The 17625-nt window shown below is 38.8% G+C and overlaps 1 protein-coding gene across 1 annotated transcript in view; it reads left to right on the top strand.

Moving 5' to 3' along the window:
• Window positions 1–12966, top strand: part of LOC132135819 (protein unc-13 homolog B-like) — a 48583-nt gene extending 35617 nt beyond the window's left edge. Inside the window, exons 10-12 of the mRNA XM_059547204.1 lie at window positions 11362–11622; window positions 12058–12145; window positions 12259–12966. Of these exons, the coding sequence (XP_059403187.1) occupies window positions 11362–11622; window positions 12058–12145; window positions 12259–12285 (376 nt within the window). The 3' untranslated portion in view covers window positions 12286–12966. The remainder of the gene's footprint in view (window positions 1–11361; window positions 11623–12057; window positions 12146–12258) is intronic.
• Window positions 12967–17625: the final 4659 nt, after the last annotated feature.

The following is a 17625-nucleotide window of genomic DNA, read 5'->3' as shown; positions in this document are numbered from 1 at the left end:
TCTTGGCACATTTGAAATATAACATTACCCACCCATTATCTAAAATCCTTAAAAAAAGATTATTTACAATATTACAATTATCTGAAACAACCGTGAATAAGATACTATGACTTGTTTTCAGATAAAATCTTGAATATACTTGTGTTTTGTCTCTCTGCACTGACGAACTAGTTTTCTTGTTTAAAGTTTGTTAAAAACAAGGGTAGTGTGTGCCAAAGTCTGTCAGTGCAGTAAGACAAAATACACATATTCAAGATATGATCTATGAGTAGTAACTAAGAGTTGCTTCTAAACTAAATTTTAAGAATTAAAATCATTAAGAAAGTACTTTTTTTTGCTGTCAGTTTAGCTCCAAAAATGTTTAGTTTTAGTGGTTTCATTTTCAACTGTCTGTCTTTCTTTTTTTATCCATCTGCGTATATATTTTAATTTAATTTTCAAGTGGTACAGATGATGTCAGAATGATTCCAGTGGACTCCGGTATGGGGGTTGAAGAATGGGAGACCAAATACAAAATTAATGACAGCACACTGGATGATTACCTAGAAAACATGGAGTGACGATGATGACACCAAGAGTGAAATCTATAGAATCGTGAGCAGCCCAGGTGATTCCAAAGACAGTCAATTTTACCAGACAGTAGAGTGTGATGCAATGTCCCCAGAGGAGACTGTGCAGTATGATGCATCATGAAATCCCACCAGGAGAGCAACCACAGGCATCAGTGAGGTCCGTTTGGTCTGTAAGGAAGTTAGAATCTTTAAGGATATTTCCCCTCATGGAATTTCCATAATTTCTTTAATAAGGCAACTTCACAAGGTAAACCAAGCATCATATACAGAGGGGCTGTGGTACAAAACCAGGATGTAGGCCAAGAACTAATTTGGAGACACCCTTGAGAACTATACTATTTATTGTAAGAAAGGGGAAGCCAGGATGAGAGCAAGAAGTGAATATGGATCTGCAGGACCTGATGAAATGCAATTCTCTCTTGGGTCTGAAGATGATATGGTGTTAGTACAAGAGGATACACAGTATGAATATGACAGTTATTACAATAATGCAAGACATATTATGGACAACAGAGCAGCATGGGGAATGATTGTATAAGGGGCCCAGATGAAACATTGTCACCTGTGCAGAAGCCAAATAAGGAGTTTTTAACGAACTTCAGAACTTAGTTGACTCTCTGTCAGAATATCTAGCTGGACGAGAGGGAATGAGTAAATATGAATCATTGTAAACATCTGTCACAAAAACAGAAACAGAGAGTGAAGAAAAGAAAATTGAGGGTAAATCAGCTGAGATAAAAGAGGAAAAAGCTGTGGAACAAGGTATTGTGGGTTTTAAAAACACCATGAGCTCATTGTTCAACTCAATCACAAATACTAAACCAGCTTTTGAAGATACAGAATCAATAGAAACTACAGCAAAAACTCCCATCTCCAGTTCCTCCCCAGTCAGCGTCTGGTATTTCCAAACTGTTCTCTTTCATACCTAAATCAACTTGTTGTCCAAATCCTGTTGCTGTTGTACCACCTGCTAATCAGGAATCTAATGCAGACATTAAGTTCTCTTTGCAGTCTCTGTTACCATTTCAGTCCTCAGAGGTCAGTTGACCAGCTAGTGCCACATCAGAGACTGATGTTACAATCATTTCTGATTCAAGTGGCTCAGGACTCCACTTCAAGTCTAACACAAACATTTGCTAGGAAGATTGAGCCCTTTTAGACTTTATGGAGACAAATCTAGTGCTGAAACTATTTCACAACCAAATATATCTCAGGGAAATGCAGAGTATAAAGAAGAAATCCAAAAGGTTGTCTTTGAAGGGGTCTGGCACACAACCCGAGCACCAGTCCTCATTTTGGGAGATCAGGAAATGGATCAGTAGAGCTTTTACCTGACACAGAATCATCTGGTGAATTACCTGATTCCATGCCCAGAGCTGTTATGTCCAAGCTAGTAGAGAGTAAAACTGAGGCAAAGACTGCCAGTCCAACACTCGCAGAAGACACTGGATTGTTTAGCCCCTTTAAAAAGTCATTGAACTCACTTATATCAAACAATGCTCCTGACGATAAGCCAACTGAGGTCCCCTCATTGTTTTCTATTTTTAAGCCAGCCAAGGATGTGTCTGGTACTTTTGGCAATAAATTAAAGCTCTCTTTTTTTCCTCAGATGCTTCAGTCAATATTCAGGCGCCTAAACAAGAAGGTGGTATGCTGTCTGGATTTCTAAAACTGACAACAGGTGAAGATCCCAATACTCCTAGATCTAGCAGACCCCAAACTGGGGCTAAATCAGCACTGTCCAGTCTTTCTGCACTGCTTGAAAGTGTTTCCAAAGGAAATACAGATACTGGCTGGTTTTCCAATCTATTTAAAGGAAGCTCAACTGTACCACCAAGCCACAGACTGGAACACCAGCCTCATCAAACAGCAACTACACAAAATATTATAATGTTGTTGTGAATTCTGAAAAACCAGGCAATGTAGAAGAAGTTTCTGCAGATATAGTTGACTGTGTCTGTCTACTGAAAATCAAAGAGAGATTAAAATAGATACACTGGATACAGACCAAGCTGATTGAAATGAAAAGGCGGATAAACTTCAAGATAGATCAAATACCAAGCCAGACGACCAATGCCATCCAAAGACTCAGGTGCATCCAAAGATACAAAATGATTCACAGGCACAACCAACAATCAGCAAAATGAGTCTAGTGGCGTCATATCTGTAATTTTGAGCAAACTTACTACAACTGAAGAACCAATAGCAACGAGTGAAGCTTCCCCTAGTCAGAAACCAAAACAGCTGCAACAAGGCCATCCTGGAATTAAACCTAGTCAAGGTCGCCCACAGATTCAGAGAGCCAAACCAGTTGAACTTATGTTCTCTGAAGATGGAGGTGCAGAAAGGGATCAAAAAGTTTCAGCACAAAACGGTGTGGTGGGAGGAGCAAACGACAGACACAGTGGGGGTGGCGTCAGGCATTGGAGAGGTTTTCTTTGACAACATATTAACCAAAACAGGGAATAAAAAGTGTCCGAAATGGAAGAGTGTCCAAAATATACAATCTTGTGTCCTCGTTGTGCTGTGGGGTTTGAGTAGGTTGGGCAGTGTTCAGGAAGGAAGGGTCCATGTAAAGGGTGGAGTCCAGCAGCCGCACATGCTCCCCTCTTTGGTCCGGGGGCGAGAGGGGTGGCGTCTTCTTCCAGTGGCTGCATCCTTCTCGCTGGCCGCAGCGCCTGAAGGCACTAGACATCCTGGCCCGACGGCCGTCTAACGGGTGCGGTTCTTGTCCAGACCGAGGGTCCGACAGCTCAGGTCTCTGGAGGCGCCAGAGTCCCTCTACGAACCCTTCCTGGACCCACAAGGACACCAGCGTGCATGCACGGGGAAGAGACCGGTCTCCCGATGAGGGGCATGTTCGGCATTTAAACAGCTGCGGTGATGAAGCTTCATTTGCATCAGGTGTGCCCCATCACACGCTGCCAGCCCTGGCTCTTCCAGTGCCCCTCCTCTCTCAAACACCCACTCCTGTCCGGAGCCTGGTGAAATGCGGCGATTAAGGGATGGGGTGACGATGATAATTAGGGTGGAGGCAGCCAACTTGTCACAAAGGTTTCTTGTCTGGACTATTTAGCAATGCCTCAGAGGAAGACACTTCATCTAAACTACCTTCTCAAATCAAAGAACCACCAAAAAGTAGTTCTAATAGTGGTGCATGTATCCTTTCTGGAATTTTTTAATCCGGAGCTAATGGAAATGACACTTTGTCAAAAAGGTAGAACCCAAAAAAAGGGCTTCCTTGATCGACTAATGTCTAAACGGAGTAAAGAAGAGTCCACTACTTCAGTTTGCACCGGGAGATCAAAATCTAACAAAGTAGTGAGTGAAGCTTCTCAACAACCTGCTAACCTGCATCCTACAATGAAGTCCACCCAACAGTACATGGAGGAGATCGATAGACTGTTATATGGCCACCAATTAATTATGGCTAACAAGATCTATTGTATACATTTGCTGTACATGGTGTGATTCCCTCAGAACTCTATGAACATCATTGTCTCATTGAAGGTCTTCTTTGGCAGCAAATGAATGATTATGCTTTATTGGAGTCCCTAGCAACACAAGTTTCAAACGGGTTATTCTGTAAATCAAGTGGAAGTGCCATTATCCTCTGAACCGGTTTTAGGATAATGGTGGAACTTGAAAATATAGGTCCTAGTCAGCTCCATATACCTTCACATCCTTGGCAGGATGTTGTCAACCTACTATTTCACTACTACCACTAGCAAATGAAGACGATGAGTGGCACAAACAAGAATCCCTGGGGAGGCTGTGACAATTTAAATGGCTTCAGTGATAAAAGAAGCAAAAAGACTTGGATGGAGAAAACCACTACTATTAACCTCTCAACAGATGTACCAGCAAAAAAATATTCATGCCAGTCAATGTCAGACTTTAGACTAAATGGCAAAAATGCCTAAAAAATGAAACCCACATTTAGATTTGAAAGTTAACTCAAGATTTTTCAGACGACTCGCTGAAAAAAATGGGCCATTGGATTTGACTCCTGGTGCAGTCGACCTCAGTAGCACTGTAGCTGCCAGTGAAGATAGAGAAGGATGGCATGTACTTTGAAGATTCTGAGTGGTACCAGCAGTGGCTGTCCTTTACTCGCAGCTCCTAAATGCACTTTTTGATTTTTCAACATCACTTCATAAAGGAGACAGGATTATGAATATAAATATTGAGCGGTTCTCCCAAATTTTTCAGGACTCCATAAATGCGCAGACAGAGAAGTCTGTTGGCTTCAGCTTGTACAAACTCAAAAGAGTAAAAACAACTGTACACTGGGTCACTTCCTGTAAAACCAGCAAATTCAACAAAACAGGATGGGTTTACACAGCAGAGTGCAACAACTACACTGCAAGTATTACCTACTCCACCAACCTCAGAACAAGTCACAACAAGTATTGCATCTAAGCCTTCTGCTGCATCTCAGAAACAAAAACTGGCAAGACAGCATCACAGACAACACAGTCTCCTTCATCAAAGAAAGAATCTAATGATCTATTGATGTCTCTAAGACTGAAGTAGTTCCCATGAAGCCACAACCTTCCAGTGTGATGTCAAATCAAAAACTATCATTTCCACCACCACAGAATTTACTTTTTAACAAGCATCAGATGGCAGGGTTTTTTTTCTTTTTTTTTGTAGTAGTAAACCTATGGATTTCTCTGGAACCTTGAACAAAAAATACAAAGGTATTAATGAGAAAACTCAGACAGATACTGATGCTGAAAGGTCTATTAAGGATGTCATTGATTTTACCACAACAAAACTAAAAGTTAAAAAGTAGAATGAAGAGACCATTCACATAGGTGAAACTGTTGCTGTTGTTCTGACTTTTAAGTTAAATGAGGAAGTGAATGAAATCAATGTGACATTTCCAGCTCTAGAGGTCAGAAATCACTCCATGACAATATCTGATGTGCCTCTGGCCTCTCCGAGAAGCAGACTACAAAACTTTCCTCCAGACAATGGAATTCCCATATAAAACAGCTGTGGCAATGAAGCACCCAGATCACCAAAACAAAAACCTCCGCTTGCAAGACAAGCCTCAGGGCAGATTTTCCAGGCCAGGGGTAGGCAAGTTCAGTCCTAGAGAGCCGCAGTCCTGCAGAGTTCAGCTTCAACCCTAATCAAACACACCTGAACAAGCTCATCAATGTCTTCAGGATTACTAAAGCCTGGTTCACACGGGACGATTTAAAAATTGTCGGCCGATTTTCCAAACCTGAGAGACCCCACACACGGTGATAAAAAAATCACGGGTCTAACAGTGTTGGTAGTACAGTGTGTGGTGTGCAGCCACACGGCAAAATCAACACATCACACACGAACCGATTTGACTCCCGAGCATTCCCAGGTCAGACGGGAAATCTCGCAAAATCCCTCGAGATCAAACGTGACTTCAGAGTAAACAATCATGGCGGACGAAGAGGATGCAGTGGCCATAGTTTGTCCTTTGTTTGTAACCGAAAAAAAAACATTAGAAAAAAAGAAAAGGCGATTGTCAAAGAAGTGGAGACAAAGTCCTCCATCTCCGACGTCCACCGGTCTTTCTGGTGCGCCATGCCACCGGCTGTTTTGATTTTGTTTCCTGGTACTTCCTCGCCGCCTCGTCACCTCGCTTTCTGATTGGCTACATGCCACAGTCCACAGGCTGCATGATCGTTTGTCCTCAGGGGACACCACACATGAGAAGAAATCGGGCCAAATAAATCCAACACACGGCAGGAATATCTGATCAGATTATTTTACGATAATCGGAGCATCCTTAAGATTGTCGGAAGGTGTCAATCGGGGCTAAAATCGGCCTAATTATCCTGCCGTGTGAACTAGCCTTAATGGTGCGTTCAAGTCATGTCGAATACAACGTATTTACGAGTTAAATGCACATGAATGCCACCACAAAGTCGTAATTACTAGTGGGTAACTCAGAATTTTCTGTAAGTTCAGAGTTTCCGAGTTGGGGGTGTGTCAATGAGAAACATGACAGAATCGATGGATCGATGGATGCAACGTCTGTTGTTTTTAGTAATTTTTGTAGTAATTTTTTAGTTGAAATTGATAGATAGGATTGCAATATTGCAATTAATATGTTTTAATGCGATACAGATTAAAGTGGCTTCATAAATTATATTAAAAAAAATTAAAACGCAAAACACACCTGATGCAAATTCTTTGCTCTTCATTTTCTATAAGCAGAGTTAACAAACCCTGTTGTATTTTCTTGTAATTTATTAAAAGAAGGTACACCGCCATCTTGTGCTGACTAAACTGACTTGAACGCACCCGACGTCATAATTATGACTTGTCAACTCGTAAGTACAAACTTCCCAAGAGGACTTGAACGCAGCATAAGCCTAAAGGTAGGTGAGGGTTTTTTTCAGAGTTGGAGCTGAACTCTGCAGGACTGTGGCTCTCTAGGACTGAACTTGCCTACCCCTGTCCCAGGCAAACAGTATTCAGATACTTTCTGACAGTGTCCTGGTGGATTCACCCTTAAAGGTAGTGTTCAAGTCGGCCTCAACATCAGTTCAACTTGATCGGCTCAAGGGAGGCCCATTTAAGCAAAGTTCACCTCTTACAAATCCTGAAATAAAGACATCACAAGTGTCAAGCCCAGCATTGCACATGCTTGCTCAAAATAAACAAATTGGCCTCATAAGGCAGACTTCATTTGCTAGTGAATCCATGAGAATGAGATAACTGAAGCATTATCCATTTTAAGAAGCAGACGGACCTTAGTCACAGAAATTAAAACATATTCTACCAGTTTGCCTTTGCTTGTAGAGCCATCAGTACCAGAGGTAAATCTTATCCTACAAAGGCATCAATCATTACCCAAGCTCGTATGTAGTGAATCCAGGTCTTTCCATGAATGTCCTTTTTTACACAGCCAAATTCATACAGTATTTGCAACAGAACTGCAAGTTTTCCAGTGCAACCCTTTTATTATCATCAAACAGCAACTGCTTTAGCAAGTGCAATAAAAGCTACATTAGATATGTCTGCTAAATCACCTACTTGTTCGACTGTGGTTACTGAGGCAATCCAAAAGGAAGCACTGCCACCTGTGAGAGCAAGATCAACATCAATCTCAGTTGCATTGACGAGCTTGTTGGATTGCCTTTGCTTGTTGAGCCATCAGTGCCAAAGAAAAGTCTTATTCCACAAAGGCGTCAATCATTGCCACATCTCTTATCTAATGACTCCAAGTTTTTCCAAGAAGGTCCTGTTTTACACATCCAAAATCTTAACCGACAGTGACAAAAACAGCCAACATGTCAGTGTTCTATGGAACCATACCTACTACTGTTTAAGTACATGCTGCATCACCCTCTTTAGTTGATCCACCTACAGTGCCTCTTCCAAGTCCAGCATTTACTACACCACCTTCTGTAATAAGACCACCCATTGAACTTAATGAAGTTTCACCAGTTCCAGCTCAAGTTTTTACAACTAAAGTAAAGTGACATGACATACAGTCAAGTATGGTGACCCATACTCAGAATTCGTGCTCTGCATTTAACCCATCCAAAGTGCACACACACAGCAGTGAACACACACACACACACACACCGTGAACACATACCCGGAGCATTGTGCAGCCATTTATGCTGTGGCGCCCAGGGAGCACTTGGGGGTTTGGTGCCTTGCTCAAGGGCACCTAAGTCATGGTATTGCCGGCCCGAGACACCATTTATGGTTATGTCTAGCAACCAGAGTGATTCAAGCCAATCATATGAAATGTCAACTCAACATCATTTTGCTACAGTTAGTGGATATGATGCCCAGCATGCATCAGTTCAAGCCACACAGTTCTCTGTACCTCATACAGCAGCAGTGTCTCAGTCTGTTTCAACAATATACTGTGGTGGACCATGTTAGTCAATTAGGTGTTATTCCTCAGCAGCTTGTTTTGTCTGAGATTATGTCTATTGAAGAGACACTATCTTTTATTCAAGTTTTACCCACTGAGCTAGAGGGACGATCATTAGTTATTTTTCTGGTTTGGACCCAAGAAAGATGCTCATACCTCAGATCATGATTTCATAATCTAACAGTCCTAAAGACTTTTGTACTGAAGAAGATACCATGACAGTTGAACCTGATACAACACAGAAAAATGACATTATTATTGACAAGACTGCTATGGAAAGCCTTGATGGTTCTCTAGACAATTTAGCTAACGAAGATATGGAATCTCAAGAAACTGACAGTCAGAGCATAAAAATGAACCTCCCTTATATAATGGCATCCCCAGAGGCTCTAACAGTACCAGTACCAGTGACTCTGACTAAGGATCAGTCAAAAAATGCAGAAACTTCAATGGTTGACAAAATATATGAAGAACAAACTATAAATGAGCACCTTAAAAATGAGGAACTGGACATGGAAGATAACAAAGAAACTGTAGCCTTTGGTCCAGAGAACACAGACTTTGACAAAGATTTAAACCAATATGTGCTTGAAAGTTCAACCAAGCAAGACAGAGTTTTTGAGCCTTGTTTCCTTGAGAAACCATCAGAGGTCTCATTAAAATCGGAGAAAATTGTAGAGCCTGAAAAATCATCATCGGAATCCAAAGAATGTGTGGAACTGGAAAACTCTCAGGAAACTAACAAAACTCTGGATGCTAAGAACCCCACTGAAAATGAGAAAACTCTGAATCCAAACGGATCCGAATGGACTTAAGAAACCGGGAGATTTGATTATGAAAAATAGCAGACAAAATTTCAGTTGACTCTGTAAAAGACACTGAATTAAAAATGTCTGACAGACAGCAAGCAGACCTTATTGAAAAAACAGATGAAATCAAAATGTCAGAAGAAAACCATTTTTAGATCCTCAGTCCATTTCTTCTGTTCAGCCGCAGCAACAGCCCAAACAAGACATTATTGTACCTCATCCAGGAATAGTGGGTTTTTCTGCTCAGCCAAGGCCAAGAATGGCAGGACCTTTTTTCAACCCAGACCTGGAATGCCTGAACCAAGAGGACCCATACCTGTCATTTCCAATCAGCCGAGACCTAGAATGCCTGAGTCTCAAAGACCTTTAGAGGCTGCTGCATTTTCTGGGTTTATGTCAGTGTTTTCTGGCCCAAGTGCTTCTAGCAAGCCAGCAACCTCTAGTTTTTTCTCAGTGCCACAGACCTCTTTCTTTTCTCAGTGCGAGAGCTCTTTCTTCTTTTTAATCTTTCAACCAGCCTGCCAACGGACTCTCTCACAGGTGATCTGTTTGGATTGTTTAAAGGTACAGAAGCAACAAAATCTGATGAAACCAAGCTGCCAGAGAAATGTGTTACTAAAAGTCATGATGGAACACAAGTCTCTAAAGAGCAAATTAACCTCATTGCTAATAAGTCAAGTGCAGTCTCTGAACCTGAGTCAGCTGTGGCAGGTACTGAATTCATAAATGAAGAAGAACTGAAGGAAGGTGATTCAGAGTCATTGAAGCTTGTTGAAAAGCTAGAGGTCAAATCTTGAGATGAAACAAAAGATGAAAGCAAGGAAATCATTGAGACATCTAAAACCATTAACACGCAGATATCTGAATCAGGTTTACACTCAAAGGGACCACCAGGTGACAAAGAAACCCCACCGTCTACACTCAAAATAGTAGTTGCAGATAAACTGCCAACCTCACCACCTTCTAAAGGTATCTTTGCTTTACCTGTTTTTTCAACATGGTTTGATGTCTGGTGCATCACAGCTACAAGCAGAGAGCAGTGGTCTGCTTTCTGGTTTCAAAGGTTTGTCTATGGGTCTCTTCCAAGTAGAGAAGTGGCTTTTCCAAAGGAAGAGACAATGTCATCGATGTTTGAAAGGAAAATTGGCTTTCCATGGCAAAGTTGACTGCCTCAAACTTTGAGGCCTCAAAAACTTGAAAAAAATGGTGAACCTGAGGCTAATAAATTGTCACCTGCATCAGATGTCACAGGAAGTGCAGAGCCCAGTGTTAAAGAAGGTCCAAGTGAGAACTCTTCACATAACTCTTCCAGAGACTGACAGCACTTAAATAAGGGGCATCCTGTCTGCAAGTAGAACATTTGGACGAATCCCAAATTTCCCAAGATTGCATTGATAAGGACAAGGACCCTCCTGAAACAGATTCCAGTGCAGAAAAGCCATCAGAGAGCCTCCAACAGCAAACCTTTGATAAAAGGCTAGTAAAATCATAATAAATGGCTTTTCTTAGGCCATTTATTATGGTTTGTTGTGAACATTACCCTCCATCTTTCCAAGATAGATTAATTTCTTTATTAATTTAATTTAATATTAATTTATGCATCCCTGTTATTAATAGTTTTATTTATTTATTTTACAGTCTGTCAAAACAATGCATAAACTGAATAACATTACAAGAGCATTGCTTGCTCCTGTAATTAAGAATCACTTAAAGAACCACTTCATACATTAACCCTTTAAACTGTTCTTAGATTTTAAACATTAGTGTTCACTGCTACTGATTAATTATATATTTTTTTATATATATTTATCTTTTTCTTATCTAGTACTCTATTAAATTAAAATGAGCACTGTCCCCAGTATGTTTATTCAATTTCCCTAAGATTCTTCATACTGCATTACTGTAAGAACCTTTTTTTTTAGAGTCCAGTGTGATTTAGTTTGAGACTATGTTTAATCTGTGTTGGAAGTGACACACATTTTTTTTTTTATCAGTTTCTTGAAAAAAAATTCCATATTGAGCCAGTCAGTCTTAAGATTGTGCAGTTCTCTTAGAATTCATTTGATAATTGCATCTTTTTGTTCCTCACCAGCCCGGTGGACAGTTCTCGATTTGGGTCTTCTGGTAACCTTAGCCAAGCCAGTTCCCAGTTCAGCTCTGAGCCAGAAGAGGAAGAACAAAACTATTCAGATGCTCAGATCAGACCTTCTGTGGTAGCTTCACCTCTTCCAGTCTTAGATGACACAGAAAAAGGGGAAAGAGAGATATTATCAAATGTGGAGGAAGAAGTACAGGAAGAGAGCATGCCAACGCCAGTTGTTGATCAAGGGAGAAAGCCAGAGAGGCAACACAGGTAAGTGTGCACATTTAATAGATGTGAATAGAGGATGGATAAAATACAGACTATGGGATGCAATCATATTTAACCTAAAATCTAAGCTAGTATATAAATAAATGTAAAAGTACAACACTTGAAAAGGTGTACAGTTTGACCTTGATTGTAACTGTATTGAAACTTTATAATAAATAATCACTGTTTAATTGTATCAGAATCATGTTATAAATGTTGGTTTCAGATCTGCATCTAATGTAAATACAATATTTAAATTTGAGGGTTTTTTTCCTTTAATTCATGTCTTTTAGCTTTGAGACCATCTGTATGCTAGTATACTTCTAAGGTGACAAATTGTATGTAAAGGTATAATATACTGTTCAAGGAAATAAATCAAAAGTATAGTTAAAGTGAATGATTCACTTGGTATTATGTCATTTAATTGTCTTTTTTCAGTTTTTATGAGGATGGACCACCTCCTTTCTCTCCTTCCCGCCTGCGCTGGTTGAAGGCCATCAATAAAGTCAGAGTGAAGCTGCATGAGGTAGGAGGGAGAGATCAAACATCTCTCACCTTTTTAAAACTGTTATAAAATACATTATTCTTCCTCTTCATTGTCATTTCACTCGTTTTCTCTCTTGATATTTATCTTCCTAGTTCTTTGCTCTTTTGTTGTTTGGCTGATTGAGATTCACATGACAAATTCAAAGTCACAGGCTGCCACTGGGAATTAAAATAATGACATTTCAGTTATTTACGATGTTGATTCTATTTGAATGGCCTGTATTTACAGGATAACTTTAAGATCTATGTATAGTTTTATTTTATTTTTTTATTATTTGTTTGTCATGTACTGTTTTGTATGTAAAATAAGTTTTTCATTTCATTTCATTTTTTTCAGCTCTTTGCTATTGAGCGATCATGTTTGTGTTGTGAGTTTGTTTTGTTTTCAGTTTCCTCTCAGTAACCCCATTATAAAAAATCGGCTATTTGAGACACATTTAAAAGGTCTTTTAAAAAATCTCCAATGGGTTCCAGTAGTGTGATGTTCTAATAAATATGTTCTAAAAAAATGCCTCAGTTTTTTTAATCTCTTTTTTTATGGTTTAACATAGTCCGTGCAGAGGTTGTCATATAGAATTAGCGTTGTGACCTTGAATGGTCTTTAGAGACTAAATGTCAGATTATGTACCTCAGATTCTTTAAAAGCTGGAAAAACTTTGAGTTCGTATCGCAATGCATAGACAGTCCACCAATCTAAATGATGGTAAAATCAGAAAAGGATGTTACAAAGACAGTAACAGGGAAAGTTTTGGGCAGAAAATTTGTCTAGAAATCATCACTATTTTTCTGCTGACAGCTTAAAAGGTAACATCATTTGGAGCATAAGAGGGTGTTCCTTTAACATGTAATACTTTATGTTTACATTATGTTCATTAAGTACTACAGACAAGTGTAAAAAAAGACAAACAATACAGATAATGATTATATATATCTTTACATATTCCAAAGTGCTGATTATTTCTTTGTTTAAAATAGCCATTTTGATGAGAAAATAATTTGCCATGGCAACTAAGTGACATTACTGTGGAAACACAACCTTGATTGTTTCATGTGGAGCAGCCTTTGGGTGCCTTTTTTATGCATATTTCATGTAGTTTGATTCGATCCAGACAAAACCATTGATCATAATACATTTCTCTTTTTTAAAAACATTAACTGCTGGTTCAAACTGCTGTCAGATGTCTTGAGAATAAGTCAAACCCATTTTTAACGACGCTTAGCCATAGTGTTTTATTCATGTGGATAATTTCATACAGGGTTAAGGAAGTGAATTAAAATTGTCGTTTTTAAATAATTTGAAAGATGTCATTGTTTTCATACAGATTTTTATTTTATTTCGTAAGGTAGTAGTCTGATTATTTTCTATGCGGTGACCTAGTAGAACAAAAGAGACTGGCAATAAAATTAGCTTGTCTTAAGCTTGAATAATGAACAGGTGTTTCCAAACTGCTGTAAACTGATTGCATGGTTGCATGGCATTTTTGCTCACTTGAAGGGGTACTGTGGGAAGGAAATTCTACTTGAAGGGTTGTTTCACAAGGAGTTAAAGGGTTAGTTCACCCAAAAAGGAAAAATTGTATCATTAATGACTCACCCTCATGTCGTTCCAAACCCCTAAGACCTCCGTTCATCTTCAGAACACAGTTTAAGATATTTTAGATTTAGTCCGAGAGCTCTCAGTCCCTCCATTGAAGCTGTGTGTATGGTATACTGTCCATGTCCAGAAAGGTAAGAAAAACATCTTTAAAGTAGTCCATGTGACATCAGAGGGTCCGTTAGAATTTGTTGAAGCATCGAAAATAAATTTTGGTCCAAAAATAGCAAAAACTATGACTTTATTCAGCATTGTCTTCTCTTTCGGGTCAGTTGTGAGCGCGTTCACTGCAGTGTAATGATATCCGGTTCGCAAACGAATCACTCGATGTAACCGGATCTTCTTGAACCAGATCGAACTGAATCGTTTGAAACTGTTCGCATCTCCAATAAGCATCAATCCACAAATGACTTAAGCTGTTAACTTTTTTAATGTGGCTGACACTCCCTCTGAGTTCAAACAAACCAATATCCCGGAGTAATTCATTTACTCAAACAGTACACTGACTGAACTGATGTGAAGAGAGAACTGAAGATGAACGCCGAGCCGAGCCAGATAACGTTGTTAAAGTTAAATGGTCTGAAAGTATTTATATGTACTATTTTGTTAGTCGGTGTGGCCTTGTTTCTTACACCTTTAACCCTATAGGTGGTTTGACTACCTAATAACCCTATAGTTATTAGGTAGTCAAATCTAGCCTAAACGAGGGGTGTACCCAACTAATGATTTTCATAGTCGAATTGGAATTTTAGAATATTGCAGATATTCGACTGATAGTTGAATCATATGTTTTGGGGGCGGGGAAATATGCATAATATCCAAGAGTCAAGTCAGTCTTAATTACATTAAGTCCGTCTCTCTCTCGACTGCTTCTGTCTCTCCTGGCGTTTTATACTCTCTCCACGCCAATTACTGAAACAAGAAACAGGTGTTGATCGTTTCCGCCCAAACCACTCACTTACCATTCGTCTCCTGATTCTCTCTCCCGCTGCCGACTTCGCTAAACCACGCCCCCATCGCCACAACATAAAAAAAAAATAGTAATAATAATGGCTGCGGTCACTGTGATATATGTAAACCTACCAAAATTCGTCATCACGCAAAAGGAAAAAAATATTTTTTAATCACAAAGCATAGTTTAATGGAAATGGCGTCATTTTGCAGTAGTTTTTTTATCAAACGATAGTTATAGTTTTTATCTGTAATTGAAACCAGTCCATTGTAATATTATGTGCTAAATACTGTAATGTTTTCTCACACGCTGCGTTAAACCCTCCACCAATGTCGTCTCTCATTGTGCCAGTGGTCTGCTGGTGCCTGTTCATATGTTTTGGAGGAGGCATAACTTTGTAGAGTTATTTGCAGGGAGGGTGGGATCTTATGCTTTCAAAGATGGCTTCTCCAAAATCACCTACTCTACCTTTAAAGGAAGAAATTTTGCCATTTATAAACATGTGATCTTGTCTGCCATGTTCTTAAGATTATTTTTGAAACCTGAGGTATTTTATTAGAATAATCTGGAATTTTAAACCAATGTAAACATGATATATTCTTTGTGTATTTACATATTTTTTTTATTTATTTGTTTGTTTACAAGCAACACATGATGAGATTAATAAAGAGGTTTGTAAAGACAGCTTTTATTGTTTAGTTTTTTCTATATCACTTCACCCTTGACATGATATATCTGACATTGTGTGAGACTCAAATAAAGTAGCAGGCTTTTTTTATTTAAAGCATTTCTGACTCTAACACATTTTAAATGAGTGTTCTTTTTATATATTTGATAATATAAGAGGACAGGGGATGGGTAGATTGATGAGAGCTGAAAGCTGATGGGATCAGATTTGTCCTACAGGATTAAACCTGAATTTGAACTGTGGAATGATAAAGACTTATTTGCACAAAGCGTCTGTCCGTTTGTTAGCTCTCTTATAGTGTAAATTTCACATTTGTTCTTAACACACTTTAGAAATGGCAAGGCATCTAATAACAGTACATATACGTGCTTTTCTCTTCGAAGTTGATGGGTTTTTTCTTACATGATGAATGACTTTGTTCTAGTGCCTTATTCAATATCCACAAGAATGATCATTTGGACCTTATTCTGCTTTGTTTTTTATTCCTGAAATTTAATACCTGTTAAAGGCTTTTTTGCAGTTTTTGCTAATGCATTGTTCAGTAAAGCAGGATGATTTTGAGTCATCTGTCCCAGTGATGACATTTTGCTAAGCATCACTGATATTTTAATACAAGTTTAACAGAAGAATGACCTGATTGATGCACTGCACTGTAGTTCTTTTAAAACTTTTTCATATATGCTGAACATAAAGCATATAGAACACAGGTCTGTTTATGTAGGCCAGTTTTTTCTTTTTTTCTTTGTGAAATTGAGGACAGAATATATTTATTTATATTCCAGACCGAATGGACATTAATATCCTTCAGACTTCAAATCACTTTGCCCATTACAATAGTCATCCTCAGAGCTGTAAAACCCTAGAGAGATGGAAGGGAGAAGATGTGTCAAAGCAAATCGGAGCGATTGGGAGGGGGAGATAGAGGCTGAGCGGAAGAGAGGGAGAGGGAGAGGGAGAGGGAGAGAGAATGGAGCGAATGAATTGGATAAGGAAGAGTTTCTGACTCTTGAGTAGTGAGTATGCACAGAATACTAACAGGAAGGAATCAAAGGCCTGTAGGATGACATTGGCTGAAAGTCATCAAAGAAATTCACCCCTCCCAATTGCACCTTAGCTTCCTTTTCCTGCTGATTTCCCTACAGCGTCCACAGAACCTGTGATAACACTGTGACAGTCTTTACTACTCCAATGTTGTCTCCCTAATCAGAAGATCAAAGAGAAAATGCCTAGAGGGAGTGTAGATGTGAAGCGGTGAATGGTACGCCATCCAGTAGCTTGTGTATTCGGTTGATGGAGCATCGATCAGACAGTACAGAACATTGTGAGAGAATTTTTTAAATATATATATATATATGTGTGTGTGTGTGTGTGTGTGTGTGTGTGTATGTATGTATGTATATATGTATATATGTATATATATATATATATATATATACAGTACTGACCAAAAGTTTGGACACACCTTCTCATTCAAAGAGTTTTCTTTATTTTCACGTCTATGAAAATTGTAGATTCACACTGAAGGCATCAAAACTATGAATTAACGTGGAATTATATATGGAAATATATACATAACAAAAAAGTGTGAAACAACTGAAAATATGTCATATTCTAGGTTCTTCAAAGTAGCCACCTTTTGCTTTGATTACTGCTTTGCACACTCTTGGCATTCTCTTTCATAGTCATGAAAATAAAGAAAACTCTTTGAATGAGAAGGTGTGTCCAAACTTTTGGTCTGTACTGTGTATATATAAAATATAAGGGATAACATTTTTACAATCAGCCATTTTCAGTTAAATAAACAAATTCAGGGTTATAAAAGATCCCTCTGCCTCATGTTGGGCTCCTGGTCTCCTGCTATTTTGGGATGATAAACTAAGAATATAGTAGTTCTCAATTATGGGTCCAAGGTCCACTAGGGGGCCTCATTAATCTTCCAAAATGGCTTCAAAATAATTTTACAATTCATATTTGTTATAATTGCTAGATGTGCACAAAATATCCAAGTAAAATATTTAAAGAGACTCTAGTCTAGAGAGAAGAAAATCTGAAACTTTCCATGCACCAAGTTCTCACTTTTACAGTTTTCCTCATTGCAGTGTGCAGACTTGATTAAACAAAACTGGCAGATTTTTATTGAGTACCCTCAAGAATTGTCAGCAGATCTATTTGTAATGCCAAAATCTGTTTTTTTTTATTTTTTTTTAAATTTTTTTTTAACTTTTA

The sequence above is a fragment of the Carassius carassius genome, chromosome 4, assembly GCF_963082965.1.
Source record: "Carassius carassius chromosome 4, fCarCar2.1, whole genome shotgun sequence".
In the NCBI taxonomy this organism is placed as follows: Eukaryota; Metazoa; Chordata; class Actinopteri; order Cypriniformes; family Cyprinidae; genus Carassius; species Carassius carassius.
This window is presented reverse-complemented; position numbering and strand designations above follow the sequence as displayed.